This window comes from Pleurodeles waltl, chromosome 4_2 (genome assembly GCF_031143425.1).
Source record: "Pleurodeles waltl isolate 20211129_DDA chromosome 4_2, aPleWal1.hap1.20221129, whole genome shotgun sequence".
NCBI lineage: Eukaryota > Metazoa > Chordata > Amphibia > Caudata > Salamandridae > Pleurodeles > Pleurodeles waltl.
In genome coordinates, this window is record NC_090443.1 from 23,681,953 (window position 1) to 23,700,171 (window position 18,219).

General features: G+C 46.8%; 1 protein-coding gene across 1 annotated transcript in view; it reads right to left on the reverse strand.

Moving 5' to 3' along the window:
* Window positions 1-14,152: 14,152 nt before the first annotated feature.
* The window catches only part of LOC138293809 (adenylate kinase isoenzyme 1-like), a 159,791-nt gene continuing 155,724 nt past the window's right edge, over window positions 14,153-18,219 (reverse strand). The window contains exon 3 of the mRNA XM_069233136.1: window positions 14,153-14,404. Coding sequence (XP_069089237.1) covers window positions 14,315-14,404 — 90 coding nt within the window. The 3' untranslated portion in view covers window positions 14,153-14,314. The remainder of the gene's footprint in view (window positions 14,405-18,219) is intronic.

Below are 18,219 nucleotides of genomic sequence, written 5' to 3' on the forward strand. Positions count from 1 at the left end.
CTGATGTTCCCCAGAGATGTGGCGATTAGGGCACGACTCAGGCTAATACAGTTAAAAAATTTACATAGAGTATACTATGACTCACAAAGACTATATTTGATGGGGAGGGCGAGACACCTGGACTGCATTAAAGGTTGTGGTAATGTCGGATCCTTTTTTCACGTTTTGTGGGAATGCCCCAAGATCAACGAGTTTTGGAGTAAGGTGATGGGAGAGCTGGCGGGAGTGCTATTGGCGCAGATCCTCCTAGATCCCAAGTACATTCTACTAGGAATACCTAATGATATAGACTTGCCCCGGAGAAAGCTTACACTGTGCGGGCTGGGGTTGATGGTAGCAAAAAGGATTATAGCCCGCCTATGGGGCTCAGAGAAGTGCCCTTCGATGGGAGTATGGAGGAGGGGAATGGACGGATTCATGATGGGGGAAAAAACAACATACACGAATAGAGGATGCCCGTGAAAGTTCCAAAAGATATGGGGAGCTTGGATGACGTACTATTCCCTGGAGATAGTTGACAGGCGATTATGGATTCATGGGGGATGAGGGAGATTCTCCTTTGCGCTCCGCAACAGGAAAGACCACAGAGACAAACAAGGGTGCTAAAAGAACTGAACTCTGGGACTGTTCAACATGCTGATGGGTGCTGTTTAGGGATTTGGGGGGGGAGAGGGAGGGTTGGGGATGTTTAATATATGTGTTTCTGGTCTGGTGACACTGCAAAGAGATTTTCATGTAAAGTCTATCTGGATATGTTATGTCTCTGTTAAACTACACATAAAAAAAATTATTTAAAAAAAAAAGAGAGAAGTAGTGCCCATCTGAGTAAAAGGATCAGATCACCCAACCTATTTGCAGTGAACGATCTGACATTATTTTGTTTTCTGTTTGTCACAAGACACTCATAAACAGAAAAAAATAATGATTTCTCCAAACCCTAGGCGAAAACTTGCAGTGTGTGTGGCACATTAGTTTCTTTTGTTTTTCAGAAAAGTAATTTTCTGGACATTCTGCTGACATTTGTTATTTTTTTCTGCCCATCACCAGAAAAAATAATTACCTTTTTCAGCAACAAACTCCTGCTTTTCTAAAAAAAAAAGAAAAATTGGGTGAGCAGACATCCAAACTTTTGAGCCTTTTGAGTTGTAACAGCTCCTGTGAGGGCAGAGAGATCAATGCAGGACCGGTTGTGATCTCTAGATATGGTGGGCAGGAGTTCCACCAGAGTGACAGAGGTGAAGATTTCTGCCACCCTGGTGGACAGTGGTAACATAGGTCCTGACTCTTGACCACAGTCATCTGAGGCTTGGTGCTGCCTCTTGGTGAAATCAGGAAGCAAGCTAGGTCTCAGAGACACCGTTTTCCATCTTCTCATACCTATCAATTTATAAGCTGCTCACTTTGAGAAAGCATTTGGTCCGAAAAATTTGAAAGAAAACCTACTTAGCATTCATGCAAAGACTTTCTCCCACAGGATTGTTTTGTTTCTTTCAACTGGAAGACAAGAGTTTTCCTACTGTGGGACGTTCATGTGGCATTTATGAGGCCTTCTACCAATGTGGTGCAGAAGAGCCCACTTCGTAAAATTACAGTTTTACTTAAGCAGCTTCTAGATTGAATGATGCTGTGTTCAAACATCTCATTGACTATGCACACAAACATCACTGTTGTTGTGATTAAATAATTGTAAAAACAATACAAATGCACTAAAACAAATACAATTGTAAAACAACATGGTAAAGGAAATTAAAACAATGCAAAAACACTCACACCATGATTAAATTACATAAAAACATAGTGGGAATTATAGTTACAAATATGAGAAACATTTCCAGAGAAGTCAGATGAAATCAATTGTAAAAAGTAAAATATAAAGCCATTAGAATCATTTTGAAACATTACAGATACGGCACAGAAATACAAGTAAGATACTCATCTTCATATCAAGTATCGATCCATTTTGGCAGAGCCAAAGGGCAGACTGCAGTTATTGGGCCACAACCGAGATGTTTGGGTTCATTCACCTATGGAATCCTGGGGTCATCCTTACAAAGGTTCACAAACTGAGCAAAGTAAACTTCTTCCACGCTTGACTTTCAAGCGGATAACAATGTGAGCGGTTAAAGGTTTCTCAGTGAGGTAGTGTGGGGGCAAAGACTCAGATCTCAGCAATCAATCAACAGATACAATAATTTACTATCCACCTAGTGATTATTTTACTATAATATCACAGAAAAACGAACTACTACCTGTGCTAATCGGGTTCAATATAGGGTTCGGTATTCCCGAATGAGGGTTTCCACTAAGCACCTCACCATTGCTTGTACTCCCTTCCCCATTTGTATGGACCTCCTCCATAGATGGAATATCTCAATGGGATAGCACAGTATAGACAAAGGGGGTTATTCTAACTTTGGAGGAGTGTTAATCCGTCCCAAAAGTGACAGTAAAGTGACGGATATACCACCAGCCGTATTACGAGTTCCATAGGATATAATGGACTCGTAATACGGCTGGTGGTAAATCCGTCACTTTTCCGTCACTTTTGGGACGGATTAACACCTCCTCCAAAGTTAGAATAACCCCCAAAAACAGTGCAGGTGCAAGTTCGCTAAGGAATCACCATGCTGTATCAACCCGTAGGTCATTCCTTGTGATCTTGAGCTGAAAGAGGCCATGTTGGTTATGCTATTATTTTAACAGCAGGTTAGTCTGTATACTTCAAAGTGAAGTCTCAATTTGTTTATTTTAGAAGCCAATTTACTGGTTCGCAGTGGGTGCAGCTGTAGCAGCTCAGGTCAATGATGTTGTCCGTCTGAGGTGGCACAGGACCATGGATGACAACTTCACTCCTTACTGAATCCACTCATTTGCAGAGTGCAGCAGGCCTGGGTGACAGGTGCTTCATCTTGAAAGGTAGTGGCTTCAGGGCCGTGGGAGTAGGCTAGCCACCACATCGCTGACAGTGATCCTTCTTCGGTACATCGCATAGTGCACAGTGGCAGCATTAGTCCCTTCTGAAACATTGCAGATATGCTGAACAGCACAGCACAGTCTTGAGTTGATAGTTTTCTTCTTGTGGTTCAGCATATTAATTGCACAGAAAAACTGGGTGAACTATACTGTCTTGGTCAGTGCTGGCTGTGATCCCAACAGTATTCAGCTTCATCTCGGTGTACCTCACACTGAGAACACAGCTATGATTCTCTTGGATAATCTTGCCTCCTACAAGACAAGACACACTCTTTCCCTCTTTGAGCAGGAAGACAGGCAGGCTCCTAGTAAATAGGTAGTCCTTCAGCCTCCCCAGCAAGTTATGCACAGTGAAGCTGATGCCCTCTCACCTTGGGGGGGATTTGATTTCATGCAGGCACCAGTTCTGATCTTATACCAGGGCTTTGTTTACTCTAAAGAGCACACCCTTTCTTGGTCAGTGAAGAACCATAGAACTTGAACAAAGTGGGGTGGTATGAGTTCAGCTTGTATACTCACTTTCCAGACATACTGATTTCTGTCCAAGATTCCGGAAGCTTTCTGAGGTAGTACCCTTTCACATTTTCTATCTGTAATGCAGACACAGCCTTTGTGCAAGATGATGGGTCTCACATAGTACTGCTGGGCTGGCTCCAAGCAGGGGTGTATGACACTATTTTGAGAAAATCAATATCAAAATACACAAATATCGCCAGAAATCTAAAATAAATAAATATTGTGACCCTATAGTTAAATAGTAAACACACAAATATCAATAAAACATATAGGGGAAAATATCTAATCTATAACAATATATTGAACAAAAATAAAGAAATTGCATATATCACCCACATATCAAAACTAAGGAAACCTAACAATAATCATGGAAAACAAAATATCAAACACCGGAAAATCAACATACTTCTAAATAAACCTAACAATATAACATTAAATATCCATACACTGTAAGACAGTGAATTATTAACTGGAATGGATGGTAGTCCACCACACGCAATAAGGTCACTAACCTTTTAGGCCCAACACAACTTTTCAATAATTTAAACCTGAGATCAACTCCAGGTAGATATGGCATAGAAAATTCAAACTTACCTTAGCAAAAATATGTAAAGCATTTAGAAGTACCAGAACAGTTAAAAGGTAAAAAAAAATCACAATACAATCCTGGAACACTTTATAAAAAGAGATACATTGGATGAACAAAATGAAAAAAATCCAATAAGGGGAACTGGCGATATACATTCTATAAAATTTAATAGAAAAGGCATCAACAAAAAGTAAAGTGCGAACAGAAAGCACTGTTCACGTGTGACCAAGAGCTAGGCTTGATTTCAGGCCAACCAAGATAGAGAGTAGGTTGGCTACATCAAGCAGGGTCGTCATGGTCAAGGATTTTATCTTCTGACTTAGCCTCTGAAATGGAAGTCAGAATCCTGATAAGGGGGGAAGGCAGCAGGCTATATCACGCAAAGTCCTGCTAAAGTCAGATAAGCATTGAGCAAGGAAAAGTGATAAAAAGTCAAATTTCAAACCCATGGAACATTTATTTTCCTCCAGATATTTTGAGCACCTTTGCCCAGTCAGGATTTCTACCCTCGGCCTTAGTCAGTGTTTTGGAGCTTGGATTCTTCCAGTGGGGCAAGGCAGCAGGCTATATTGAAGAATTTTGCTCCAAAGTTGGATAGGTTTGTTGCAAGGGTGCGCTGAATTGGATTTTCAGGCTGCAAAAAGCTCCATGGGGGAATGACCTGATTTTCTTGCCCAGCGAGGCTGCCCTTCAGGGGGATCATCTCAGGTAGTTAGTCTCTATCATCTGGAGGGTTGGCAGTCCAAAAGTCCAGATTTTTCAGAGATTTCTTAATAAGTTCATCTTAACAAAATAAGGCTCCCAGGACATTAGGCACAGCACTTATTGATTAGGACTCATTCCGGCAAGTGCCACCAGCAGGGTCCAGGCCTCTTCGGTTTGAACTGGTTACTCTAGGAAAAAGACCTCTTGCAGCTTTTTATGTCCTTGTAGCCACACAGAAGGTCTGCCAACTGACTCTTGGAGTCCACTTCTTTGTCCTGCAGACAAGTGGAAGCTGTTCCAGCCTTTCAGGTCTCCTGACAGGTTTCAGACAGCAGGTTCCGACCTCCTCTGTTCTTCCACGGGTCCAGAAAGTATTCTGAGGAGTTAATGGTGGGGTCCATTTTGTACAAATCAGTAGCAGTGGCTGAGGGTGATTCCTAGACACTCCACTCCCTAACCATTGGGGAAAAACATCCAAGGGGCAACCCCTAAACACACTTTTCTGACTGCTTTACCTCAAACTATCTGAGTGTGTCCTGTTTTAAAGCAGGCAAATGAAAGTTCACCCAGAGGAGTGTCTAGAAAAATCAGCAATCCCATCCTCCTAAGCTAGGCCGAACTGGTTCTGGGCCAGCTCTAACTCCCACTGGGATAGAACAAGGGTGACTAGTTATGTCTTGGGATTAAATGGTGTCACCCTATTGGGCTCCACATTACACTAAACTACAAATGGACAGGCCTCACCCTTGCCCCTTTGAAGTAAATGAATGTCCTGAACACCCTCCACTGCTTTTCTTGGGCTGGCAGGTGTCACATGCCTCACACCCAGTCCGTCTTGCCCAACAGGCCAAAGCCTTTGGCCTGCTCTGGGATGAGTTCCCACATCTCATAAGGTCAAGCACTGGCAGAAGCTGGCACCCTAATGCAAATTAACCTCTTTGGGCTTCAAGCAGGAAAAATATAACTTTTTAAAAGTTACTCTTCGTTATTTATTCAAAATCTAATTTGACCACTGGATTGAATTTTTAATAAATAGTAAATATAGTGTATATATATATATAAATATATAGATTTTTTTTTATTGAATTTCCAAACCAAAATCATTACAATAGAAACAGCTGTGTCTCCTTATAAAATACAAACAGTAGTGTGGAATCAATCAGGTGCTACATAGATTCATAGGATAATGATATTGTAATTCATACATGGCATGTTAAACAATGGAATCGAAAAGGGAAGGAAGGGCAGTGTACATGATCAAGTCATGTGAGTCCATATGCATAGTACAAGAGCTTGTGAATTAAGGATGTCAAATTAAGCATTTGTGCGAATAGGTAGTCTTATAATGGAACCCATATAGTCCTAGGACTTCTAGATGGGGCAACATGGAGTACTATTTATCTAGTTGCTTCTAGCCGTATGCCAGACCTAACAACTAGCCCTGAAGAGATGGTGTACACTCACAGCCATACAGGCATACTACCCACCTGATACTTAGAAAGAAGTACAGCCAGGGCAAGAAGCTTTCTGTTATAATCGGGCATTGCCGTCGGGACGTGGCTTGAGGAGCCAACAAGGCGGACATCTATTAGTGGAGCTTCACTATGCCATCCACTTATCCTAACCAAAGCGACTGCACTACAGGAGGTTTTGGTCTAGCGGAGGTGTGTCAGGGACGCTGAGAGCTTGTGGCATTGAGCGCCAGCTCCAGTTTGTACCGCGGTGCCCGCAAAGCGGCCAAAATGTCCCGCCGCAGCAACACAGCCAAGGGAACACAATTGCGCACTAAGGAGCAGGACGGAGGATAGCGTACTGGTGACTGCCCTGAGACCGGACGTCTGACCAGAGCTCGAAACACGGATAGTGGAGGGGAGTGGTGGCGGCCCAGACACAGAGGCCTGGTGAGGTGAGGTGAGGGTAGCGCAGATTATCCTGAACGGGATTGGCGGCACCCGTCAGAGGTGGGGGCCGTGAAGCCTCGGAGTGCACAGGGGCTGAGGTGGGCCCCCTGCTGCAGCGGACAAAGGCCCAGGGGTCGGACTCACTGGACAGAGAGCAGTGAGAGCTACTGGCAAGTCTGCCACAAGGGATGAAGCTGCGGAGAGGGCGCGCGCGGATGTACAGAGCCGGTGTCGACATGCCCGGGTGCTGCTGGTGAGTCCTGGGCACATTATGGAATCGGCGGGCTGTTGCCTGAGCGCAGAGAAGTGACACCGGACACCGCAACGCAACACCTGGAGGCCCTACAGAGAGAGAACCATTAATAGACGCTACATGAGTTGGACCCCCCTGGCCCCTGCACGCGCTGCAGAACGTCCTACAGCAGCGGATATGTAGAACCTGGGCACTAGGCACTGGGGGATACTCTAGCTGTTTACTTTTTGGGTCTATTGCGTCCATTGTAGCCCAGGCTCTTAACCAGCCCTGCGGTTACTGAACTCCCGTCAGAGTCAATCACTGCAGTGGGCAGGCATAAAGCACTGAGGGTAATCTCATTGTCTCCCACGCGACTCCGCGCTGTGAGTCATGGGTCGCCAGCGTACTGGGGGGCCGCCACCTATGCCACACCACTAGGGGTCCCGTTCGCGATCGCCGGTCGCCACGGGAGGCCTGCAGCACCCCAGCGCGCTAGAGGAAAATTTGGATGCTGTGCTACCTGCTATTGACAATACGCGGACATCCTTAGAGTCCAAAGGTTTCTTCCGATCTGAGCCTACTGCATGCAGACCATAGAAAGCTGGTGGACAGGGTAACGTTGGTGGAACAAGATACTCAGGCATTACCACTCAGAGCACAGAGTCTGGAAACTTCCCTGAAGGAATTAGCAGGCAGAGTACGAATACTGGAGCACCAGGCGGAAGATGCGGAAGGCAGATCCTGCAGAAATAATGTACGACTGGTCGGCCTGCCGGAGGGAGCCGAAGGACACAATCCCGTGCAGTATATCGAGGACTGGCTGTGGGCTGCGCTCCCCTCGGGTGCGTGCACTTTCCAGTTTTTTCTCCATTGAATGGGTGCAGAGAGTTCCCGCCCAGACGCCCACCAGAGGGTGCTAACCTGCGACTGATAGTGGTGAGGTTTCTTCCCTACCGCGACAGATACTACTAAAAGAGACACGCTCGATGACAGAGGTGCGGATGGATAGCACCAAAGTGATGTTCTTTCCCCGATTACACGATTACTGTACAGAGGCAACGCAATGGTTTCCTGGCAGTAAAGTGGCGCCTTAGTGAAATGGGATTAACTTACTCTCGCCTCTTCCCGGCTAAACTTTGTATGGTGGCTACTGACAACACATACTTTTTTCCTACACCTGAAGAGGCATGGCGCTGGATTGAGCCCCCCCCCGATAATTGTGCCATTCACTTGCCGCGACCAAAATTATCGGAAGGTGGTAACGCACGAGGGCAATGCAGGAAAAGGACATGAGCAGATAGGAGCCTTCCCGCGGTCCCGGCGTGGTCCCCGACTCAGAACAGAGAATACAGGAACGGCATAGCGCATGTACTCCACTAATTATTCGTCCTATGCGCAGGGAGTGCTGAAATGGGTCTGGTCAGGGGTCCCATTCCAACTGTTGGAACAGGTTACAGACACTGATAGTCGATACGTATTTATCCGAGGACGGCTGAGCGGTCGACACGTCCTCCTTGTTAACATACGTAGATCAGACTCTCTTCTTCAACACACTCATTCGATTACTGGCACTCTGGAGTGTGTTCCCCTGGCTGATTGGGGGAGATTTTGACTGTGTGTTGGATACATATCTAAATAGGTCCTTCCCACCCTTAACACGCACCAATGCCCGCTCTCTTGTAAACTGGTTGCATTACTGGCAGCAGACAGACATTTGGCGCCATCATAATGCCAACGCCAGAATATACTCCTACTACTCAGCCCCACATGGTTTACATGTTCAACTTGACAGGTTGCTCTGTACAGCCACCCGGATTCCAGCGGGTGTAAGGACTGATTACCTGGGCCTTCAACATTCTGATTACAACCCTCAATACCTTCAATTATACTGGGGTGGAACTGCTCAGCCCTCTGTCACTACATGGAGAATGCAGCCTGCCACGTTGGAAGACACAGCGTTCCGCAAGTCAACTGGCCAGCAAATTACTAGTTACTTTGAGCTTAACGCAGATACAGCATCATCCCATTCTGTTGAGAGGGACGCGTTCAAGGCTACACTACGAGGCCACTGTATAGGGTTTGGTATCGGTGCGCGCAGGCAATTGGAGCAGGAGGTGACCGCAGTAGAACAGCAGTTATTGCAACATGAGTCAGTAGCGGTACAGGACCCCAGTGCCTTATCTCAATTACAAACCGTACATAAAACACACTCTGAGCTCCTTGAGCGACTGCGATGTCTAAACTATGCAGCGCACTCTGTCAATACACATGCACAGGCACTCTGCTTTCCCGATTAATACATCAAGAGACTTCCCCGAGTTTAGTACTATCTATTCAGACACTGCCCAGCAACTTGTTATACACACAGGACTCGATACATGCAGCATTCCACACTCATTATGAATCTCTATACAGCTCTATCTCTCCTCCTCCTCCTCCAAAATATATTGAGCTGTTCCTCGCAAGAATATCACTACCCCGGGTCACAGCCGAGCAGTGCTTGGAGCTGGAGGATTCCCTTCTGCTGTCCGAGATATGGGAAGCCATCCGATCTTTGGCAAATGGTAAGGCGCCTGGCCCAGATGGGCTACTGGCAGAATTTTATAAGGCATACGCACCCCAACTAGCACCTAAACTGCTTTCTCTATACGAGGAGTCTCTAGCACTGACGTACTTGCCGCCTACGTTGCGGGAAGACATGCTAGTCTCCCTCCTTAAACCACATAAGTACCCTACTGATCTACACTCCTACAGACCATTGCCATTTTTGAACACGGATTATAAAATATTGGCCAAGGTGGTTGCAATGCGACTGGCTCCCCTGGTGCCATCAACGAACCATGAGTATCAGAATAGCTTTGTACCAGTGTTGCACGACATCCCTTAAGCTTCGTAGATTTTTTCGCATAGTACGCTATGCCCCCCACAACACTGGCCACTTGCGGGCTGCCTAGTGATTGACCTGGAAAAGGCGTTTGACTCGCTGGAATGGCCTTACCTTTTTTGCAGTCCTACCAAAATATGGCTTTGGCTATCGTTTCGTACAGCTGGTGAAGTTGTTATATGCATGCCCGTTGACCTGTAACAGAACAGGGCGTCTTATATCATCCCCCATTAGTCTTATGAGGGGCACATGGCAGGGATGCCCTTTGTCTCCCCTCCTTTTTGCCCTTGCAGTGGAGCCACTGGCAGTGGCACTCCGCAGGGAGGGATGAGAATGGGGGATACCGCTGGGAGATGGGTACCATGCCGTCTCTCTATACGCATATGACCTTCTAATATATATTAGAGATCTGGCGAATTTTCCTGGGGACATAATGCCCTTACTCAACACAAATGCGAGGATCTCTGGCTTGCGAGTTAACTGGGCCAAGTGCGAGTTAACTGGGCCAAGTCCTGTATTTTCCCGTTATCGCCTACTGTGTCTGGTTCCAACCTCCAGTCTATACCCCCTGACATAGCGTGGCAATCTACCACATTTAGATACCAAGGCATACAGGTATATCATGCAGAGCTGGATCTATTTGACGGGAACTTCACGAGTGCTATACCAGGCCTACAACGCCAGATTGCGTTCGGGAAAACACTGCCGCTGACTGTCATGGGTAGGGTGGCCCTTGTTAAAATGATAATACTACCTCACCTATTATAGTACTTTGTAAATCTGCCATTATACATTCCAGCTTCATTCTTTTGATCCATGGAGCGGGATGTACGTAGTTTGATTTGGAGTGCTTCACGCTGCAGATTGGCCCTCTCTAAACTTTATCACCCACTGAATCAAGGGGGTTTGGCACTGCCGAATTTAGAACATTACTATTTAGCTGCGCAGTTACAGTGGGTAGCTCGTTGGTTTTCTTCGAGGCAATTGGTGGACACAGCTACTGACTTTCCAGCGTGGTCACGGAGTAAATTGCTACACCTATTTCATCCCTGTACTAAATTCAAAGCACCAGCACCCATATTGTTAAACCTAGCATATTGCTGTTTCTGAAGATGCTGTTTCCTCACCAGAGACACTAACGCCCTATGCTCCAGCCATACCAATATTGGGGACACCGTGTAGCACAGGTGGCCTGTCGGCCGCAGAGCTGACAGTGGAAATATATACCCTGTGGGACCTTTACAAAGATGGCACGCTCAACACTCATGGCACACTGATGGAGACTATTGGATTACATTCAGGTACCTTTATAATCTACAAAACCCTCAGGCATACCCTGTAACATGCGTGGGGTGACATTGTGGAGGAGCCCCGCATGCACTCCATGATTTAGTACCTACATGTATTTGGGGAATGGGGGCACTTAATACAATGGTTAGCAGACTCTCTGCGTTTCCATACATCTGGCCCACTTGTAGCCCTCCGAGGGCGATGGGAAGGGGATAGGGGGGAACTCTTCACAGACAAAGAGTGGGCAACCCTACTGGAAACCTCCATATATGTCCCTTGCAATATGCGTTTCCGACTCACAGAAGCTGCCTGTCAGCGATGTCGGTGCCTGGTAGCAGACTTTCTACACATGATATAATCATGTCCCACTTTGAGCAACTATTAGACTACAATCCATGCCCGACTCGTGCACTGTGTAGACTGACCATTACTAATGACTTGGGAGGTATGCACTCTGGGGTTGTTTCTAGGGGTATGAAATTGAAGGCGACGTCCCGATTTTTGGACCTGGGGTTTTTAGTGGCTAAATGCCTTATAATCCTTAAATGTCAGTCCACTGAAACCCTGACATATGAAGCATGGGCACATTCATTGTCTGTCTGGGCGACAGCGGAGTGTATGGCACTCTGGCGGGAGGATATATTAGGACTGCGCAAGTACCCTCTTGCGGCACAGTGGGAACTCATGTTAACAGACCTCTGCACGCCACTGACACCTGCGCCTGCACCACTTTGATCCCCCTGTTGGAAACGGTAGAGATCTGAAAAATTCTGTGCCCAATTCAACATGTTGCGTGACTATACACATGGCTGAGCAGATGAACACGCCCTTCAGATTTCGAGACACTGAGCCAGTTACGAGTTGCACAGAATGGATGTGTAGGGCCAAGACACTATGCTCATGTGAACAGTAACACAAATTTGCTAAAACTGTAGGAACTTAGGTTTGTTTTGTCAGTGTCCATTCCCACATATGTTTGTTGTGAAATGACACTGATTGAAACAGGGAGGTCATATGTACGCTTATTCTGCAATATGTCATGTTGAAATATAAATGCAATAAAGAAATATTTAAAAGAATAAAAAAATAAAATTGAGCATGGAGAAAACAGCAGTCCAGTAAACAGCAATGGAAAGGCACAGCCAGGCCAGATACAGGAAGTCCGCTCTCCCGTTGCATTTGTCACACTCATCATGAGCAGGCAGCTTATATTTATAGAGTTTGGGTGGGGTGTAATAAGTCTGATGTAAGAAGTTGAAATGGATAATACAGAGCTTGCCACTGGGAGAAAGTGACTGAGTTAAACCGCAGGTGCCCACCCACTCCCTTGTCAGTAATAGATTTACCCAAATCTGCCTCCCATCGAGCCTTGGTATGTTGTGAACTCAGCGGCATCTCAGACTGCGTGGATGCATAAAGGCAAGAGAGGAGGTGCCACAAGGAGGGTGCTGTAAGAAGGAGGGTAAACGTATTGCATTCTGTTGGTGCTGCTGAGAAGTTGGGGTGGTGGTCCCGGAGCAGCGAACCGATATGGAAAAAAAAATTCAAAAGATCAAGTAAAGCCAATGGTGCGCCAGTTTACATAGTGAGTCGCTCACAGAATGACCAGTTAGGGAAGAGGATCCCCATCTCAGTTATTTCCCAGCACAACACTCTTTGGGCAGCTGCTCCCTCCCATAGTATGCAGTATAGTAGGAACTGACTGACCGTCTGCATATGGGAAAATAATACCTTAAAGCCAAGTTTAGCCTGCAATCGGACCCTGGCCTATTATGTGCAGGCTACTGTATCATTTTTGCAGCAAGACTATTGTGGGGCCTGGCCAATTAGGGCTAGGAGATTAGTAGGATATGCTTGGTCATGTTCAGGTGCATAGTGTACCAGATAAAGTTCAAAATCAGGGGCTGCAAGGCTGCCCCATTCATATAGTAAGGTTAGATTTTTCCAGCCAAGTTTAGGTTGACTCACTGCCCAGATGAGGCGCACCATTAGGGTATGCAGGGTATGGAAAAAATTGCGAGGTGGAGGCATAACTATGTTCAAGAAAAGATAGAGTAGCCGCGGAAGTATGACCATTTTCATTATGACAATACATCTCTTTATGGAGAGATGCAACTTACTGTAACCATGGATCTGTCTTCCAACGTATTTATCACTACCCTATAATTTTTTGTCAAGTCATCCAGTTTGCTAGCACTAATCCGGATCCCGAAGTATTTGAGAGGATCAGTAACCCATCACAATGACAGCGAAAGCAGGTGAATATTAATGGCAAGGTGGAGGGTAAAGATTAAACATTTAGCTTATTCCTAACCCGAGATGGTAAAATTGATAAATTAATCTGCATTCTAGTTTTCTTCATAGGACAATCTGGAGCCTTCCAAAGTGAAAACAGCCTTTGGGGGCTTGTCACTGTACGACATGCCAACATTAAATTTGCACATGTCTCACTCTTAATTAGTAAGTTCCCTATCAGGTGAGCTACATGGCCTACTTATGGGTGACTTATTAATAGTTTAAAGGAAGAGGTTTCCTCTGTAAAAATTGTTGTTCTGACATATCAGACTGGCCAATTTAACTGCAGCAATTAAAGCCACATAGGGAGGACTGATGTCATGTTTATCTTGTCACACCAGTGGATGGCACAATAAGTGCTGTAATACATAGGTGATATTTGACTTTCCATGTATTGGTGTAGTTTCTACAGCGTATGCTATGGCCTTACATGAAAGTTAACTAAGCCAGTCAGAAATTAGCCAACTTTTACATGTTTTTGGGATCAAAGCACATATATGGGGCACTGGACGGCAGTGCCCTAGAGGGCAGTCTAAAAACCAGCAATTCAATTCAGCTAAAATTTGGGACAACCACACAAAAAGCTTAATTTTCTCACATATACACAACTAAAAATGACTCAAAATAAAATTAATATACATTAAATACCTAACAAAAATACTAATTAGCATTTACAATAAATGGTCGAATATTTAAAAAAATAATTACTCTCCAACCAATCTCTGTAATAAACTTAAAAACCATGTTATAAATAGAGGCACCTTTTTAATTCTAAACCAGTACAACAAGGCCACAATAAAGTACAACAAAATGGCACATAAAAAAGAATTACAGCAGGACAGCATCACTCTTCCGGAAACCTACAAAAGAAGCCTTCAACAAAAGACTGAATTCTACAAAGTAAGTTTGGCAGTAAGTGGAACCAACTAAAGTAATAAATAACTAAAACTACGCAAATAAAACAAATAATTAAACCCATTCTTCATGTTTATTTCTCCAAAATACAGGTCCACGTTCTACAAAAAGGAAAGAAAGGAAAAGAATATTAGGACACAGACCCAAAATTACTCAAAATACAAAAAGATCAACCTTGTACATGTGCAACCACAGCACAAAACTAAAATTAAAGTAAAAATAATACTTTAACAGATTTAAAAAAACAAAGTAAAACTAATTCCTAACCACATTTTATGCAAAAAAATAAAGGGCATGGCTAACAAATCACTTCCTCTCAAAAGGCTGCAACAAAAGAAACTATGCCAGAAACAACACCAAGCAGGCCTGCAAATCAAAATCTACGACTAAAACAAAGTAAAGACAACATCCAGAAAGGAAGTATTAAAATGTACAATTTAAAAATGTTAATATAAATGTATCACATATTGTTTTTTTAATAACATATAATATAGATGTTCAATTCTCCAAAACTAAGAAAAAATGTTGGAAACAGACTACATCAAAGCTGTTTTTAAATTAGACAATGTATTTAGAAGGAGAGCACCATCAGTGAGAAAACACACTGGGAATGCACTCAGACGCATGCAGGGCTACCACGAAAAATGAAATAGTTGATATTGTTAGAGAACATAACTATCCTCAGACCTCAAAAAAATCGACGCGCCCACTCTCTATGGCAAGTCTTTCTTTATAAGGTCAAGCTGTTTTAAGTACCTACTCGCCCCTTGTGGCGAGTTGACAAAGAACAAGTGAATGAGCTATAAAGACACTTTTAAATCTTGATATCTTGTCACATTTGCTCTGTGTTCAGAGAAAGAGGTCAAAAAACAATTTGTCTTCTTACAATTAATTTTCCTTCTGACAGCAGATTTCCAGGATTTTGTAAGGTGAACTGTCTGACCTGCTGTACAGAGTGTGAAATGAAAGGCTGTAGGGTGTTAGGTTTTTCCTAACACACCACATTTAAATAATTAAGTAAACTGTACAAACATCGCAAAATAAATTTCAGTAGTTTTGAAAGCCCATTTTTTGTACTTCTGTGTAATGAACAAAATAGTTTAATAGGATGAAAACAAATCAGAGCACTTAATGATGTGCAAATGATAAATATGTTTTCTGAAACCCAATTTTCACAGATTATTGTTAATACACTATATAGTTTTATCAGTAAAGCTGCAAGTTAAGGGGCGTGGCCACAGGCGTCAAAATGGTAGTCACACTCTTAGAGTGCTCCGGACATCTCCGTCATCCGCCTCCTATTGCCCCGCCGTTCCTGTGCCCATTTAATTTTCACTCAGCCCCTGCCTACATGGGGGTCCACTGAGGCAGTGTGGAGGGCTTGTGCCCCCGGTCTGGGCGCGGCAGAGCTTGGGGCGAGGCTTGGCCGGGTGGAGTCAGTGCCGGCGGCGCGCCTCGGGGCCTGCTGGGAGAGGCAGAGTCCCTGTGGGGCCGCGGCGGCCGCCGGAGCAGTACACCTTACTCATAGCGGCGTCCCGCGGAGGAGGGGGTGCTGCCGGCCCCATCCACGATCCTTGCTGCGTCCCGCAGCAAAGAAGGCGAGAAGTGTCCCGCCCCCGCCGGCCGCAGTCTGAGACCTGTGCAGCGTGCTGAAGCGCAGAAGAGGCCTGTGGCGCACGGTGCGGCCGGGCTCCAGCATCCTCAGGGGCCCGCACCCCAAGACGCGCTAAGAGATCCTACCGGACGACTGGAGGTGATGCAGAAGGTTGTGCTGATGCTGGAGGCCGGTCGGCAGTGCAGAGGAGTTTGACGGTCCCAGCAGGAGGGACGGCGGGCCTGCGGCGCACCAAGAGAGAGGTGCCAGGGGGCCACGCAGAGCCGGGGGACTTGTTGCTGCCCCCTCCACCCTGACGATGCTGGGGCCCTGCTGAGCCTGCAGCGACTCGGTGGCGCCATCCAGAGACCTGGGGCTGGTATATGCGTGCCCTGCGGATGTGACACGGCCTGAGGTGGGTTGGCCTACCCCCGGAGAAGTGGGGGACAGCAAGCGGTCAGAGTGGGTGGCCGGCCCCACCGTGACCTGACCCGGAGACAAGACGGGGGTTGGCCGGTGGTGCGGCGGGGGACAGCGGGCCTCGGCTGGAGAGACGACGGGCCCAGACGGTGGGCTGTGGTGACGGAGTGGCGCACCAAGGTAGGGGCGCCAGGACAAAGCGGCCAAGAAGGTGGGCGGACAGCCCAGGGGTGACTCAATCTGGTGCCGGGACACAGACAGGGAGTGGCAATGGGGAAGGACAAAACAAGTAAGCAGCTGCCCGCGTCGCAGCAACCACTGACCAGTTCGCCAGGCAATCGACCTCACGTGCAGTGGGCGACCCGATGCCAGAAACCACCGCTGCAGAACGGGTCAACACGATCCTCCAGGCCATCCAGTCCTCGCAGCTGGCAGTTGAGACTAAGGTTGGTGACGTGCGAAAGAATGTGGGCCTGCTGCGACAGGATCTGCGGACAGCAGTGGGTCGTATTAAAGAAGTTGAGGACCGTGTCTACAAGCAGAGTATGAAATTGCGGACCTCAAGGCCAAAGTCACCCAGCTTCAGACCCGCACAGGTAAGCTCCACCATAGGGCAGAAGACGCTGAAAAACGCTCCAGGCGCAATAACCTGCGCTTTGTGAGATTCACCAGAGGGCGCAGAGGCGAGCTGACCAATACATTTCCTGGAGTGCTGGATCAAATCGTGGGTCCCTGATCAACGGCTCTCCCCTTGGTTCGCTGTCGAGCGCGCTCATAGGGCCTTTGCGCCCCGGCCTCCACCGGGTGGCCCTCGGCGGCCGATGATTGTGAGATTCCTCAACTTCAAAGATCGAGATGTAATCCTTAGAGAGGCAAGAGCACAGCCAGACCTCTGCTGGGACAACCACAGGATCCTCATCTTCCCAGACTACTCCTGCGAGGTGCAAGCCAGAGGCCATTCGTATGAAGGAGTCAAACAGAAAATCAGGGCGATGCAGTTGACTTAAATGCTTCTCTTCCCTGCGCGCCTTAAGGTCCTCATGGAAGGGAACGCCTTCTTTTTTGACTCGCCGAAGGCTGAGTGGGATTGGCTTACTGAAGAACATCATGTGGCTTGGAGAGGCCCCCCCCGGCCAGGGGATGGCCGGCTGCTGTCGGACTCCGGCGGACCCCCGGGAGCACGGGGAGGGCGCAGGTGCACCCATTCCCGCCGGAGAAGGCGGAGTGGCCTGCGCGGCGCTTCCGGGGCAGAGAGACGAGTCCGAGCCCCCCCAGGGCGAAAACATACCGGGTGGCTCTGCCGAGGACAGACTTGCTCCGGCGGGGGAGCACCGTAGCCAGTACCCCTTGCTTTCCTGAAACTGACCCACAGACACATTGTGTAGCGGGGGCTGGGATGGCGGCACACTCCCTGACACTGGGCGCGAAGTAGCAGAGAGCCGCATTGCAGAACTCCGACTTAATGGAGGGGTCCACCACTCCACACTAGCAATTGACACTTTGTTGGCACAGTTTAGGGTGACAGATGCTTCTGGGTTGGAAGTATGGGGTGGGGGCAGTTGGGAGGTCTTGTGGGAATGTTTCCTTACAGTTTTTTATGGTGGTGTTTATGTTACGCTTTTATGCCCTTGTTTAGTTGGTCGCGGTGGGACACTCAGACAGGCACATTTTCCATAATACTACTGCTTCCCTGCACACACCAGGGCAGACTAACCGGGTCCTCTCCTGGAATGTAAATGGACTCCTAGACAAAATGAAACAATCTGCAGTGTTCTCCTTCATCCGTCCCTTTGCCCCGTCCAAAGTTTTGCTCCAAGAGACACACTTGCTGGGTACTAAGTGCCCTATACGCATGGGGGATGGTGGGGGGGTGGGGCGGGGGGGGTTTATGAGAGAATTTAC